At 45.5% G+C, this 14,228-nt stretch overlaps 2 protein-coding genes across 2 annotated transcripts; both read right to left on the reverse strand.

Moving 5' to 3' along the window:
• Window positions 1-4,508: 4,508 nt before the first annotated feature.
• Window positions 4,509-9,353, reverse strand: LOC306979981 (uncharacterized protein; the record flags this gene model as incomplete). The annotated part of the gene is made up of 4 exons (XM_079579168.1): window positions 9,118-9,353; window positions 8,985-9,032; window positions 8,636-8,695; window positions 4,509-4,517 (listed from the first exon to the last, which is right to left on the reverse strand). The coding sequence occupies exons 1-4, from the start codon at window positions 9,316-9,318 to the stop codon at window positions 4,509-4,511; spliced, it is 318 nt and encodes a 105-aa protein (XP_079435294.1). The 5' UTR covers window positions 9,319-9,353.
• A 379-nt stretch (window positions 9,354-9,732) lies between these two features.
• On the reverse strand, window positions 9,733-11,800 carry LOC306980061 (uncharacterized protein; the record flags this gene model as incomplete). The annotated part of the gene is made up of 4 exons (XM_079579293.1): window positions 9,733-9,872; window positions 10,254-10,358; window positions 10,435-10,813; window positions 11,792-11,800. The coding sequence occupies 4 exons, from the start codon at window positions 11,798-11,800 to the stop codon at window positions 9,733-9,735; spliced, it is 633 nt and encodes a 210-aa protein (XP_079435419.1).
• Between the last annotated feature and the right edge of the window lie 2,428 nt (window positions 11,801-14,228).

Below are 14,228 nucleotides of genomic sequence, written 5' to 3' on the forward strand. Positions count from 1 at the left end.
CCCTCCTCGCGAAAATATGCAATACGTCGGGCTCTTCGCCTGTTTCACGACGCTTCAATATATCTATGTCGCTTTGGAGCATGGGTGTCCCTCTCGTACGCACTCTTAGCCGGTTTAAGAGGTCCGCGAAAGTACTATCTTGTTGTCTAACAACAGTTTTTAATTCCGCTACTTTAAACAAATCGTTGAAAAAATCAACGCCTACATTTTCTTTATACAAAACCTCCCCCCCAACAGGAGCTAACTGATAAAAATCCCCAACTGCAATAACGCAAACGTTTCCAAATTTTATCTCCTCATCCGTCTGTTTAATTTGACCCAAACGACCGTCAATCCACTCAAAAACCCTTTTGTCAACCATCGATATTTCGTCGATTACAACAATTTCAACATCGATGTATCTAGCGCGCAGTGTACTTAACTTTTCCTCTCCAAGCTTACCATACTTTGCTGGAGGATTCGCAGGGATAGAAAACGTTGTATGGATTGTCGCCGCCTCTAAGTTATACGCTGCTATCCCGGTCGGAGCCATTAATAAAACGCTAATGTTATCCGGACTATGACAAATAGGAGCCAATAACCGCGACGCTTCGTACTGAATAGCCCTAATCAGGTGACTCTTCCCGGTGCCAGCTCCACCTGATATAAATACGTGCAATGGCTCAGGGTTGTTACCGGCAACCTTATCTAAGCACCATTGCCGTATTTTGTAAAAAATTGACAGCTGTTGCTCATTCAGGCTTCGCAAAAGTGCAAGACCCTCTGGACGACTCATAACATTTGTCCTCTCCAAATGACAAATGTCCTCGTTCCTTACAGCTAAGTCAGGGATGGGCTCTTGCTCATGCTCAGAGAGGACCTCCTGCAACATCTCCCTAAACTCCTCCTTCGACTCCAACCTTTCAACTTCCAGCTCTGGGCAGAGATCGGCCCATGCCTCTTCCAAAAGCTCTTCAGAGTTCATAGCCTCTTGGATCTCATCCAGATCCTCAGCCTCCACTTCAAAACGACACCTATTCGCATCAACTATCGCCTTCACCGAATGCACCGACCCGTCACTATAGCGCACTTCCCCATTTTCATAAAAGTCCTTATATGTTTCGTATGGAGCCGGCTTAAGGTCGGCTTCATCGCGATATGGTAAAAACAATTGAAGGATGCTAAGATGGAATAACTCTGAATCTTTTGTCTCTGAAAACCGTGCATACCTAACAATTGCAGGCTTGGTGTTCTGCCGTTTAGCGACAGCACCTAAAGAATTTAGTAAAGGAATAGCCTTTTGACATGTATCTGTTTGACTAAGTACACGGTATTCAGATACAAAAGAAGCAATACACATATCATTAAAAGTACTATCGTTTGGCCTACTCATAAAGCGATCTATAATGTTGGTCATCCAAATATCGTCCGCAGCCGAATCACCATCTAACTGACTGATAGGTTTGCTCAATCTAACAATGTTGTTTCCCGTCGGAATGAATTCTACTTTACGTGAGAATTCCTTAAGGTGCATGTTTGTAACGCGATAAACAGCTTCCTGCGCAGAGACATCCCGATTATGCAAATAAACGCGTCCTAACTTTTTCAATGCCTCTTTTGCACTAACATTATCTTTGGAAGCTTCTTTTTGGGCAGCGCCCAAGAGCAAACCCATCTCCCTCTCTGCCTTAGAAATATATGAAATTATATAAACTATACACGCCCACGCATCTACAACAAACTGAATATCCATATTCGCATCCCAAGCATCCAACAATTTCGCGTTATAATTATTAATCCAAACTTCCTTAATCCCCCGCTTTAAAACTACATGAGTGTGACCGCCTAAAGCCTGGTACACCATTTCAAACGAGTCCTGTGTTAAACCGGCAGCTGCAAACAATGACTCCACACTATCAATGGGAACATTCTCATCTACAATAGCATCTTTAAGTGCAGTCATAAACGCCACAGCTTCCTCTTTAGGCATAATCGGTTCGCTCTCCGGGTCTACTTTTTTAATAAACGTGCGCATGGACGGAGGACGTGGGAAATTAAAGCGACACTTCTTTTTTCCCTTTTTACACGTTTTTGAGTGACGCTTTGAATGCTGCTGCACTGAAGTAACTTTTTCCAATAATTTTGGATCAGAGGGTAATTCACAACTAATGTACTTGTCAATAAAGTCAATTACCTCCTCGTCTGAATTAACTCCTAGCTTGGGGGCGTCTCTAACCCAATATAAACAGTGGACGTGAGGGCTTCCGCGCTGCTGAAACTCTACACGATAAAAGGAATCTATAATTTCGCCTATCGGGTGAGCCGGGGACTTCAGGACGGTATTTTGAAATCTATGCCACCGCTGATCAAACATACGGGCGACAGTTGTGGGGTGGCGACGCAAAAGATCACATCTGTCTGCCCAATTTAAGTCCTCTACACTCCTGGTACTCCCTTCTATTTTTAACAGGGCCTCGAGGACTTCTGGCCAACGCATATCTGCCGAACTAAATGAACAAAACCATGTTGGAATACCCAGCTGGCGCACCATCGCGATTAAGTCTTTCAGTGTGGCTTGCCAGTATGGGGGCGTGCCTCTAATAGGCTTTAAAAAACGATAACCGCTATCAAACTGTAATAGATTTTCCAAAGATTCTTCATCTGCAGCAGCATTACCCGAACCCTGACACGCGTGTCCCTTTCGCAAAGCTATGGAGACCTTCGATACGACCTGCTCTACTTCCAACATGTACAGAGCCATGAATAGAAATTTAAGATTACGCGCGAAACGACCGTCCGCGTGCAATAGTCTGTTAATGAAATACCGGCACAAAGTAATACGAACAGGCCTACGGGTGTGAAACGTATTACGCCCAAAGGGGAACTCTTTTGGGAAGCATTTTGCCTCATTTTCCTTATCAGTGAGCAAACTCACTGGACTGTTCCCCTCTGCCGGAGCCAAATTCAGTACACCCTGGAAGTAGTGGTCAAGAGCCTCCTGAGCCATATCTGCAGGCATAAAGAAGGTGTCCTGAAACATACAATGACGCTGACGGTCATGGAGATGCTCATCATCTAAATCTTCATCCTCTCCCTGTGCTGCCTGTCCCTGTGCTGCCTGTCCCTCTCCTTCCTGTCCCTGTGCTTCCTGTCCCTCTCCCCCCTGTCCCTTCGCCTGTCCTGCCTGTCCCTTTGCTGCGCGTCCCTTTGCTACGCGTCCCTTCGCAGCGCGCCCCTTCGTCGGTCGCCCCTTCGTCGGTCGCCCCTTCGTCGGTCGCCCCTTCGTCCCCTGTGCTTCCTGTCCCTGTGCAGCCCCCATCTGCCCCTGCGTTGCCTGTCCCTGCACCGCCTGTCCCTGTGCTTCCTGTCCCTGTGCAGCCCCCATCTGCCCCTGCGTTGCCTGTCCCTGCACCGCCTGTCCCTGTGCTTCCTGTCCCTGTGCAGTCCCCATCTGCCCCTGCGTTGCCTGTCCCTGTGCTTCCTGTCCCTGTGCAGCCCCCATCTGTCCCTGCGTTGCCCGTCCCTGCGATGCCTGTCCCTGCGTCGCCTGTCCCTGCGTCGCCTGTCCCTGCGTCGCCTGTCCCTGCGTCGCCTGTCCCTGCGTCGCCTGTCCCTGCGTCGCCTGTCCCTGCGTCGCCTGTCCCTGCGTCGCCTGTCCCTGCGTCGCCTGTCCCTGCGTCGCCTGTCCCTGCGTCGCCTGTCCCTGCGTCGCCTGTCCCTGCGTCGCCTGTCCCTGACCCGCCTGTCCCTGACCCGCCTGTCCCTGACCCGCCTTTCCCTGACCCGCCTGTCCCTGACCCGCCTGTTCCATAGCTTCCTCTTCCTGCCTCACGAACTCATTAACCCACTCTTCATCAAACTCTATGTCTAAATAATGCTGGTTGTTCGCTTTAAGAAAGGCTATCGCGCTCTTTATCCGACCCGTGTCGACGTATTGATATTCATAATGGCCTTTGTAAGTAAGTTTACGCTTTAATTTCACAGGTAATAACCATCCGTCCATGCTACGACGCGGTAACAGCTTAGTGGTATCAATAATATTGGACGGCACACAGGTGGCCGGACCATGAGTCCCCCCTTGACCCCCTTTTGGCAGAGCATACATCTGCATAAACACTATATTGAGCGCCACTAAATGCTGTTCGACAGTGTTCAAACACGCGAGTTCAGGAGGAATGTCATCTAACTGTAAATTGTTTATTGAGCATTCAGCCGGCATTTGACCCTTTTTGAGTTTAGAGTTACAAGTGTAGCAGATCCACAAACTCCCTCTACAATCAGACAGCGGACACGGTGACGGACAACTCTTACTACACGTATGTAAATAGGCATCTGAGATACAGGCCTCAGCAACAGCAGCACATTTAGGATCAACCATAAAATCATCCTTTCTACAAGGTAAGACCTGGTTGATAAATAATAATTTAAAGCACACGCAACAAATGTGTTCAGGACCGTGTTCAACTTCCCGCCAAAAGCGTTCCTTAACCAAATCAAAATTATCAGCCAATTGTCGCTTAATTTGCCTTTTACGATTTCTGTAAGCAACACGAGTTTGAGCTTTGTATTGCTCATCTTTGTGGTATTTCACTTTGCTATAGGTTTTTACTTTCTGCCTATGTTTGGGACTATCTTTGTACTTCTGTTTACTGGCGGCCCTGACATCGTGTTTGTGCTTTAAGTTATCTTCATACTTTTTAATGCTAGCTGCCTTTTTCGTTTGTCTATACTCTGTATTAGCACAATATTTATCTTTATTTGCTGCCTTGATTGCCACTTTCCTTTTCTCTCTATAATCTACATTGTCGCTATATTTAAGATTGACTGCAGCCTTCTTTTCCTCTTTATAAAATACATTCTCTCTATATTTAAGATTGACTGCAGCACTGCTTGCAGACTTTTTTTGTTCTCTATAATCTACATTGTCTCTATATTTACGATTGACTGCAGCCTTCTTTGCCTGCCTATAATCTAAATTTTCTCTATATTTAAATTTGTCTGCAGCCTTCTTTCCCTCTCTAAAATCTACATCTTCCCTATATTTAACTTTGTCTGCAGCCTTCTTTCCCTGTCTATAATCTACATCTTCTCTATATTTAACTTTCTCTGCAGCCTTCTTTCCCTGTCTATAATCTACATCTTCTCTATATTTAACTTTGTCTGCAGCCTTCTTTCCCTGTCTATAATCTACATCGTCTCTATATTTAACTTTGTCTGCAGCCTTCTTTCCCTGTCTATAATCTACATCGTCTCTATATTTAACTTTGTCTGCAGCCTTCTTTCCCTGTCTATAACCTACATCGTCTCTATATTTAAGGTTGACTGCAGCTCTATTTGCGGCTTTCTTTCCCTGTCTATAATCTACATTTTCCCTATATCTACTTCTCAATGTTTCACGCAGTCTATCTTTAATTGTGGCATATTTGCTTTTTAAATGTGTATGCTTTTTGTTTTGAATGTACTTGGATAATTTAGTGTGTTGTACATTCGTTTCAGTGTTTGGACTAACCACTGATTGGGCATCTACCTGTCTAGACCTAGTGTTGTAACCCATAAGAATAGAACTATTAATTTGGCAGCTTCCGTAACAACTATGGGTCACAGGGTTTTTAACGCAAGTTACATTTTCATAATGAATATTGTTAATATTTTCGAGGTAGATGCCGCTGGTTGACAAAGGCCTGGTAGTACAACCATATTTAAGCCAACGTCCACTCAAAAACGTATATATATCTACACATAAAAGATCTGCTGTTGCTTGGATCTCTATCTCAGTGGCCCACGTGTTAACTCTATGCATATTACTATCGTTAATATACTGGGCCACAGAAGAGCAGCCATCGCGCAAAAGACTATTGTATTTTGATGCATTACTTTTAAGATGTTTAACGACCGCAAGTCTAAGTTTCCTATGATGTTTCTGTGTGCCACTAACAGCCTGCGAGATCGAGCGAAAGAAACAGTTACCGTCGGCAACGATTTTATCATTTGTACACGGCACATCTAACTTTAACGATCTCAAAGGATCTATTGTTTCTGGTTCTGCTACAGCGAGTCTCTCATAGTCAATGTTTAGGTTCTTACACAGTGCCCTACAAACATTCTCCTGAAGAGGAATAAAATCAAGAGCATCATCTGTGGCACCGGTACAAACAACATCCCAATCAACATCACATTCACGATCAAGCTTTGTCTTTTTAGGTGTGTGTGTGTGTTTGGGAACAGACGACTTTGCTTTAACTGAGCTTTTACGCTTCGGCTTTTGGTCAGAAGTGTCAAGCTTCGGAGGGGAAATGACCTCAGACGCTTCACACTTCAAACCAACCACCACGACAACAACACCCGTGATCTCAAACAACTTATACTCAAGTCCATAACACTCAGCTAACGCGCAAAAATGAGCATACACTTCATCCAGGCTGCTAAAGTAAACAACAACACTTTTACCATCAGGGTCAACCATCCCAGTCGCACTACGACTGTGTGAGTCCACCACCGCGTATCTACCGCTGTCTTTAATGACTGCACAAGTGTTGCCACACATCGTCAGTAGACATGCATCATAGTGTGCCAACATCTCCGCTAAACCACCATCTAAGGTCACACAGGTACCGGAAACAATAAGCTCATGCTCCACTACATTTGCAGCCCCAGCAACCGGCCGACTGAACTCAAACTCAAACGGTTGACCATCAATAACTGACTCTTTGGGCAAGTCAGAAGGTAGTAAGTTATCATTCCCATTAGTCAGGTCGTTACCCCTAAGCTCTGTGTAAATAGCATCACCAATCTCTAAAGTCCTGTCTAAATCCTTTTGCTGCCATGTAAACACACTGGACACAGTGTGCCTAGCTAATGCCACCAGAGCTATGGCTGCACACTGCACCCCTCCATACGGGAACCTGCTATCAGCCTGATGAAAACTACCCCTAACACAACTCGGAATATCAACGGGAACGCTATCCTCCATAACTATATCAGAACACGCTACAACAGGACTATCAACTAGAACACTATCCTCCATAACTACATCAGCACACACAACATCCAAATCATCACGTTCACGTTTCACCCTCTTACTTGTGAGTGTGCATTTGGGAACAGACGACTTAGCTTTAACTGACCTTTTGCGCTTTGGCCTTTGGTCAGAAGTGTCAGGCTTCTGAGGCAAAATGACCTCAGACGCTTCACACTTCAAACCAACAACCACGACAACAACGCCTGTAATCTCAAACAACTTATAGTCAACTTCATAACAGTCAGCTAACGCGCAAAAATGAGCATATAAATCATCCAGGCTGCTAAAGTAAAGTACAACGCTTTTACCATCAGGGTCAACCATCCCAGTCGCACTACGACTGTGTGAGTCCACCACCGCGTATCTACCGCTGTCTTTAATGACTGCACAAGTGTTGCCACACATCGTCAGTAGACATGCATCATAGTGTGCCAACATCTCTCTTAAACCACCATCTAAGGTCACACAGGTACCGGAAACAATAAGCTCACTCTCTAGTACATTTGCAGCCCCAGCGACCGGCTGACTGAACTCAAACTCAAACGGTTGACCATCAATAACTGACTCTTTGGGCAAGTCAGAAGCTAGTAAGAGCTCGTGCCCATGAGTCAGGTCGTTATCCATAAGCTCTGTGTAAACAGCATCACCAATCACTAAAGTCTTGTCTAAATCCTTTTGCTGCCATGTAAACACACTGGACACAGTGTGCCTAGCTAATGCCACCAGAGCTATGGCTGCACACTGAGCCCCTCCATACGGGAACCTGTCATCAGCCTGATGAAAACTACCCCTAACGCAACTCGGAATACCAACGGGAACGCTATCCTCCATAACTATATCAACACACGCTACAACAGGACTATCAACCTCCATCTCTACATCGCTACTACCAAACGTGATAAGGCTTTCACTATCACTAACATCCATGTCAGACTGTGCACAACAAATGCAAGACTTATCTGGGTCCCTGGCGTCAGAAGCGCTCTCCCCGTGGACAGCTGGTGGAATGCTGCGGCGTGGAGAAGGCTGACTGGCTGAAAGGGGGCTGGTCCTCTTCATCTACAAGTCACAAAGAAAACACATAACCATTAGACATCTCTCAAACTAAAGCGGATCTCACTCTGTTCAGTGTAGCTGCTTTTGAAAATGATACATAAAAATCATCATCTCACCTGGTCCACGAAGACCACTGGGGCGTCGGGGGAACTGGTGAGTGATGCTCCTGGAATCACCCCCACATCCACGAACTCCAGCTGCAAAAAGAATAACGTGTTAGATACTACTTCATGACAGATCATAGAGTGTCAATTAATAAAAAGTACACACACCTCCTCCTCCAGGAAGCCGTCCAGGATGACCACGCTGGTAGGTGACGTTCCTGGTGTCACCTCCACGACAGCTGCCGCCACCTAGAGGACAACATTTGTTAATAATCAAAGAAGTTACAATGTATAAACTTATTCAGCCACTTTAAACGACACTGACCTGGTCCTCCTCCATAGTAGACACGGAGCTGGCAGATGAGCTGGGTCTCACCGCCACAACCTCTTGTGCTGCCCGCGCCTACAATAAACAAAATAACAAATATGCATTAATTTCTTTAGAACGTATAAAGAGCACAGCCTTAAAAACACCTACCTGCCGCGTGGGCTGGCGTCTCTTTGGGGCAGCACGCTTGCGACGCCTCGTCCGAGACGTCTGCAAAAAAAAGACACGTTATTTCACCAGCTCAGAAATCATGATTAAACAACAACATTTCACACAAGATCTGATACTTACCTTCTTTCCCGAAGGAAAGGAGCCGATGCCCTGGCCACAGCCGCCGTGAGATGGAGAGAAGCGCTCCATCTCCACCAGCATGGCAGGGCTGAAGAGGCAAGGCGACAGGGGAAAGGAGAACACGTTCTCCACCTCAAAACAAAGGAAACAGACAGTTTAGTCACAGCACTCACAATCTAACCATAGCTTTATAGAGTAGAACACTAACCTCCTGCGCCTGCAGCAGTCCCTTGGGGCTCACGGGGGAGACCCCAGGCTGAGTGACAGAGATAAACACAAAGCAGTCAGTATAATGCAACTTCAGTTAACAATGCTTTAACAAAACAGGAACAGTATCTCACCTTGCTGCCCCGTCGAACCTCGGTCCACTCAGGAGGGGGTGGAGGTGGCACGGGCGGCGGCTCGGGCACCTCCACTCTTGGGGAAACCCTCCTGGTGGCCGGGCGGGGCGGGGGAGGAGACACCGGCGCAACAGCGGCAGCGTCATCCAGCTCCAGCTGCATGTAGCACGCCTGCCACAGCAGCTGGACGAGGATGGGCATGCCAAAGTCGTCGCTCAGGTGAGTCTGAAACACATCATTCACCCACGTTAAATAAAACAACAGTCACTAAAATGGTCAACTTTAAAGAGAGAGACTGTACTTACACCATCCCTGGCCCACAGATGCCCTTTGCTCCGGGGAAACTTGTGTGCTACACGGAAGTAGCGGATCCCTAAAACAGATGTTAGCAACAAAAAGAACATGTTAAAGTATGCGCCACTCTAAGGAAAATAGTGATGACAGTTGCATTTTTTATACATACCCATGCTGACAGCGATGCGGTGGTACGCCTGCCGAAGGAGGGTCTGAATCTCCACCCCAGCGCTAAGCCGAGGTGGAAAATCCACGACACACACCTACGAACACAAAATTACAATTTAGACAAGTTAAATACAATAATGAAGTACTCAGACCTCATAGAAGTGAAGTACACACCTTGGGCCAGCGTCCACAGACGTAGGCCAGGAGCTGGCCGAACTCCCTCGCAGCCTGGTCCAACGTCCGGCACGTCGACAGTCCGTTGCAGGGTGCCATCAGAACGACAAGAGCTGGCTCTGACAACAAGAGAAGGGTCAGAGGTCAAACGTGCTGAACTATATGAGACATTTCAAAAATGTAAAAAAAAAAAAAAAAAAAAAAAAAAAAAATTTTTTTTTTTTAAAAGGCTAAAATGTTGCTAGTACAACTGTACCCACCTCGGGGCAGGGTGGTCCCAGCCAGCTCCCTGTGGATGTGCGAGGGTCCACCACCAGGCGTCGCGCTGAAGCCGAAGGAATAGTGCCCCTCCTGCATCGGCACGTGCTGGTCCACGATGGCTCGCAGATGGGAGTTCCCGACAAGCAGAATGAACTAAGACCAAAAAAGAAACAATCTGTATTTAGTGATTGTCAGCACATCAAAAGTCACACATTTATTTCCTTCTCAAACTCGTGAACTTGCCTTCTTGTCGGGAGACTCCTGCGGGAGCACCAGCCGGTGCTGCTTCCCGGACACTCCAGTGGGCCAAACCTGGGGACGGTGTCGGTAGCCGGGTCCACGGGCTTCAAAGACAAGAGAAATCATTGTAATATCAAACAGAATTAAAAAGGAGGTGGAAGTATTCTGAAATCCACTTACGTTCCTCGATGGGGGGCCAAAGAGGAGAGGGATCGAGCTCCTCCTCAGGAACAGCCGACTGCCCCGGGAGCAGCTCGACGGGAACAGCGGACTGCCCCGCGAGCTCCTCCTCGTGAACAGCCGACTGCCCCGGGAGCAGCTCGACGGGACCAGACGACTCCCCCAGGAGCAGCTCGACGGGAACAGGGGACTGCCCCGCGAGCTCCTCCTCGGGAAGAGCGGACTGCCCCGCAAGCAGCTCGTCAGGTACAGCGCACTGCCCCGGGAGCAGCTCGACGGGAACAGAAGACTGCCCCGCGAGCTCCTCCTCAGGAACAGCGCACTGCCCCGCGAGCTGCTTCTCCCTCCTCCTCTTGGCCGCAAGGGATCGCCTGGACCCCTTGCCGCGCGGCATCTGAAATACAAAAGTGGAATGAGTAAACAACACAATGGTCAAACAATCAAACCGAAGTAGCCATGTCTTAAACTAAAGTCATACGCATAGAGAAACCACACTTCATATCATCCTAGCCTCAGTCTTGTGATGGTGCTGTAGAAGGTACTGACCTCATTCTGGCATCAATGGACTGAGGCAGAGACGACCACAGCATGGACTGGTATGACTCAGTCCACACTGTCAACAGCTAAAGATTTAATTCAGGTTTAATGTGAAACAACTTCTGTCCTCAGTGTCCTCACAGACAGGACCAGACATGGACCAAGCCAGAACCAGCAAAACCAAAACCACATGATCCTAGATGTATCTAGTTTAACACCAAATATAGCCTAAAGTGAGATTTAGTCAACCTGCCAGACACAGACAATACATTTCCAAATCTGACAACAGAAAACGCTCCACTTCCCAAATTTTCACCAAAGAGTAACAAAAGAAAGACCTTATCCCAAGCAGTACTAAGCCACTATCTCAGTTGTACCAAGAAGACAGTCATTTACGGCCCGTTTCATCAAAACATTCCACATAACATAAGCAACTAAAAACTATTAACTCAAAACAGTCAAATGATCTAAACTGTAGAATTCATCTGAACTGTAGAATTCATCATTAGTGGGACCCATCAGGTATAAGGCAATAAACAAAAAAGACGTACACAAGACACAGAGCCACACCAAGTCTGCACCAACAGTGTTATCATCACTACATTAAAACATGCCACTGCTCCACAACAAGAAAGAACCAACAGGTCTAATATATTGGCTTTAAACTGACAATTTTGGATGCTACAAATATGTTCCGAAAGTTAGGAATGAGTTTGGCCCACAAACAACATTTTAATTTAGTGATTTCCTTTTCTGTGTTTGCAATCAACAAAGTCACATAGGGCCTTTAAACACAGGGCAGCAGCATCCCTCCTCCTACCACAGACATGTCACAAATACAAACCCTGCATCAGGTCTGAAACAGTACCACTCTGAGGCTGAACCCTAAGCCAGACCAGAACACTACAGTAAAGTTCACATGAATCAAGAAAACAGCCGCTGTCAAACACAAGGTCAAATACCCACAAATATCAACTATTTTCTCCACATAAAAGTTGCATAATGCAGCTTTAAGTGAGACACAAGGACATTAACAAACAGAACGAGAAACAAACCTTAAACTGAAACATCCGCACCAAGCTTGGACCAGAATGCAAACTCTATACAAAACATGTAGACAGTTCCACCAGGAACAGAACTCATTTAGATTAAATCTTAGAGGAATCTATCAAGTTAAAATTAGCTTAAAATGAAAACAAATAAATCAAATCAACAAGACCAAGAACCAAACCAAGTCTGCACCAAAACAAACATGAATACGCGACACAATGAAACTGTTCCACAACATGAAAGATGAGAAATCATGAACCAAAACATCTGAGACAAAATGGCCGCTCTCTATCACACAGATGTGCTGTCACAACAATAAACACTACATCAGGTCTGAATGAGCACCATACTGAGGCTGAACCTTCAGCCATGCCAACGCTCCTGTTCTTAACACACGCTCTCACAGCATCTATCCAAACATCACACAATAAAACAGAATGACCTGCAATACACACAATGGCCACCCAGAGCACTGCACTTCAGGGTCAAGGTCAAATACACACAAATATAAACTCTTTTTCCACATGAAAGTTACATAATGCAGCTTTAAGACACAAGGACATTAACAAACCTTACACTGAAACAAAATCCGCCCTAAGCTTGGACCAGAACTCCACAAACTACAAACAAACCGTGTAAACAGAGTCCTCCCAAGAACAGAACTCATTTAGATTAAATCTAAAATATGAACAATGCACTTTTAAGTAAGACACAAGGACATTAACAAAGAGAAAGAACCAAACATTACATCCTCTTAGATGACACGCTCTCACATGTACCAGAACACGACATCAGGTCTGAACCAGAACCTGCGTACTACAGCACTACAGTAAAGTTCACATGACACAAGAAAACAGAGCCACTGTCAAATACAAGGTCAAATATCTACAAATATCAACTCTTTCCACATAAAAGTTACATAATGCAGCTTTAAAGCAGTACTAAGTAACTCTTCCCCCTAGAGGCCATAAGCGCAACTGCAGGTGTAGTAGAAAGTTACGATTTTTTTACTTATTAATTGTCTTGGAGAGTAAATACTACGCCAACAGGAAAGGCGAAGGGAGAGAGGGTTACAGTGCATCCAATTATACAATGGAAATATTTTTTTTCACTCAAACTTTGCTGTAAATACTGTTTAAAGTGACGTTAGCCCGCAGTTAGCTTTGCCCGTTAGCATGTTAGCTTCTTCTTCGTGATTTCATTAGTGTGTATTGCTTTCTCCGCACCGGTGGCAGTCAAGTTGCAAACATGGTTTTCTGTCCAGAGACACCAGGGGGAGATGAAAGACCCTCCAATCATCCCATAAACACTTCTATTACCCGCACAGGGACTACGAAAAGGATTTATTAAGGTAAACACGTTACTTAGTACTGCTTTAAGTAAGACACAGGGACAATAACAAACAGAACGAGAAACAAACCTTAAACTGAAACAACATCCGCACCAAGCTTGGACCAGATATCTACAAACTCTACACAAAACATGTAAACAGTCCCACCAGGAACAGAACTCATTTAGATTAAATTCTTAGAGGAATCTATCAAGTTAAAATTACCTTGAAATGAAAACAAATACATCAAATCAACAAGACACAGAACCAAACCAAGTCTGCACCAAAACAAACATGAATACACGACACAATGAAACTGTTCAACATAAAAGATGAGAAATCATGATCCAAAACATCAGAGACAAAATGGCCGCCCTCTATCACACAGACGTGTTGTCACAACGATACACACTACATCAGGTCTGAACGAGCACCATACTGAGGCTGAACCTTCAGTCATGCCAACACTCCTGTTCTTAACACACACTGTCACAGCATCTATCCAAACATCACACAATAAAACAGAATGACCTGCAATACACACAATGACCACCCAGAGCACGGCACTTCAGAGAATATGTACTCCTGTTCATCACATGCAATCTCACAACAGAGAACCAGAAAAAAGCAAACAAATAGATGCCAACTGTGTCAAAACTGGACATTTTCACACAACACTACAGGCTACACCAACAAGACTTGTTCCCCACAAACAGTTAAGCTACTAGAACAAAATAGTTTTAAATGATGATTTATTTGTGAAGTGTCACAGTCGAGCCAACAAGTCTAATGCAAACACATTAGCAGTATCATATCTGACACAAAATGGCGGCTGTCCTTAAACACACAGAACATCGTCCCTCCTCTCACAAGTACA

This window comes from Gobius niger (genome assembly GCF_951799975.1).
Source record: "Gobius niger genome assembly, chromosome: 1".
Taxonomy (NCBI): Eukaryota; Metazoa; Chordata; class Actinopteri; order Gobiiformes; family Gobiidae; genus Gobius; species Gobius niger.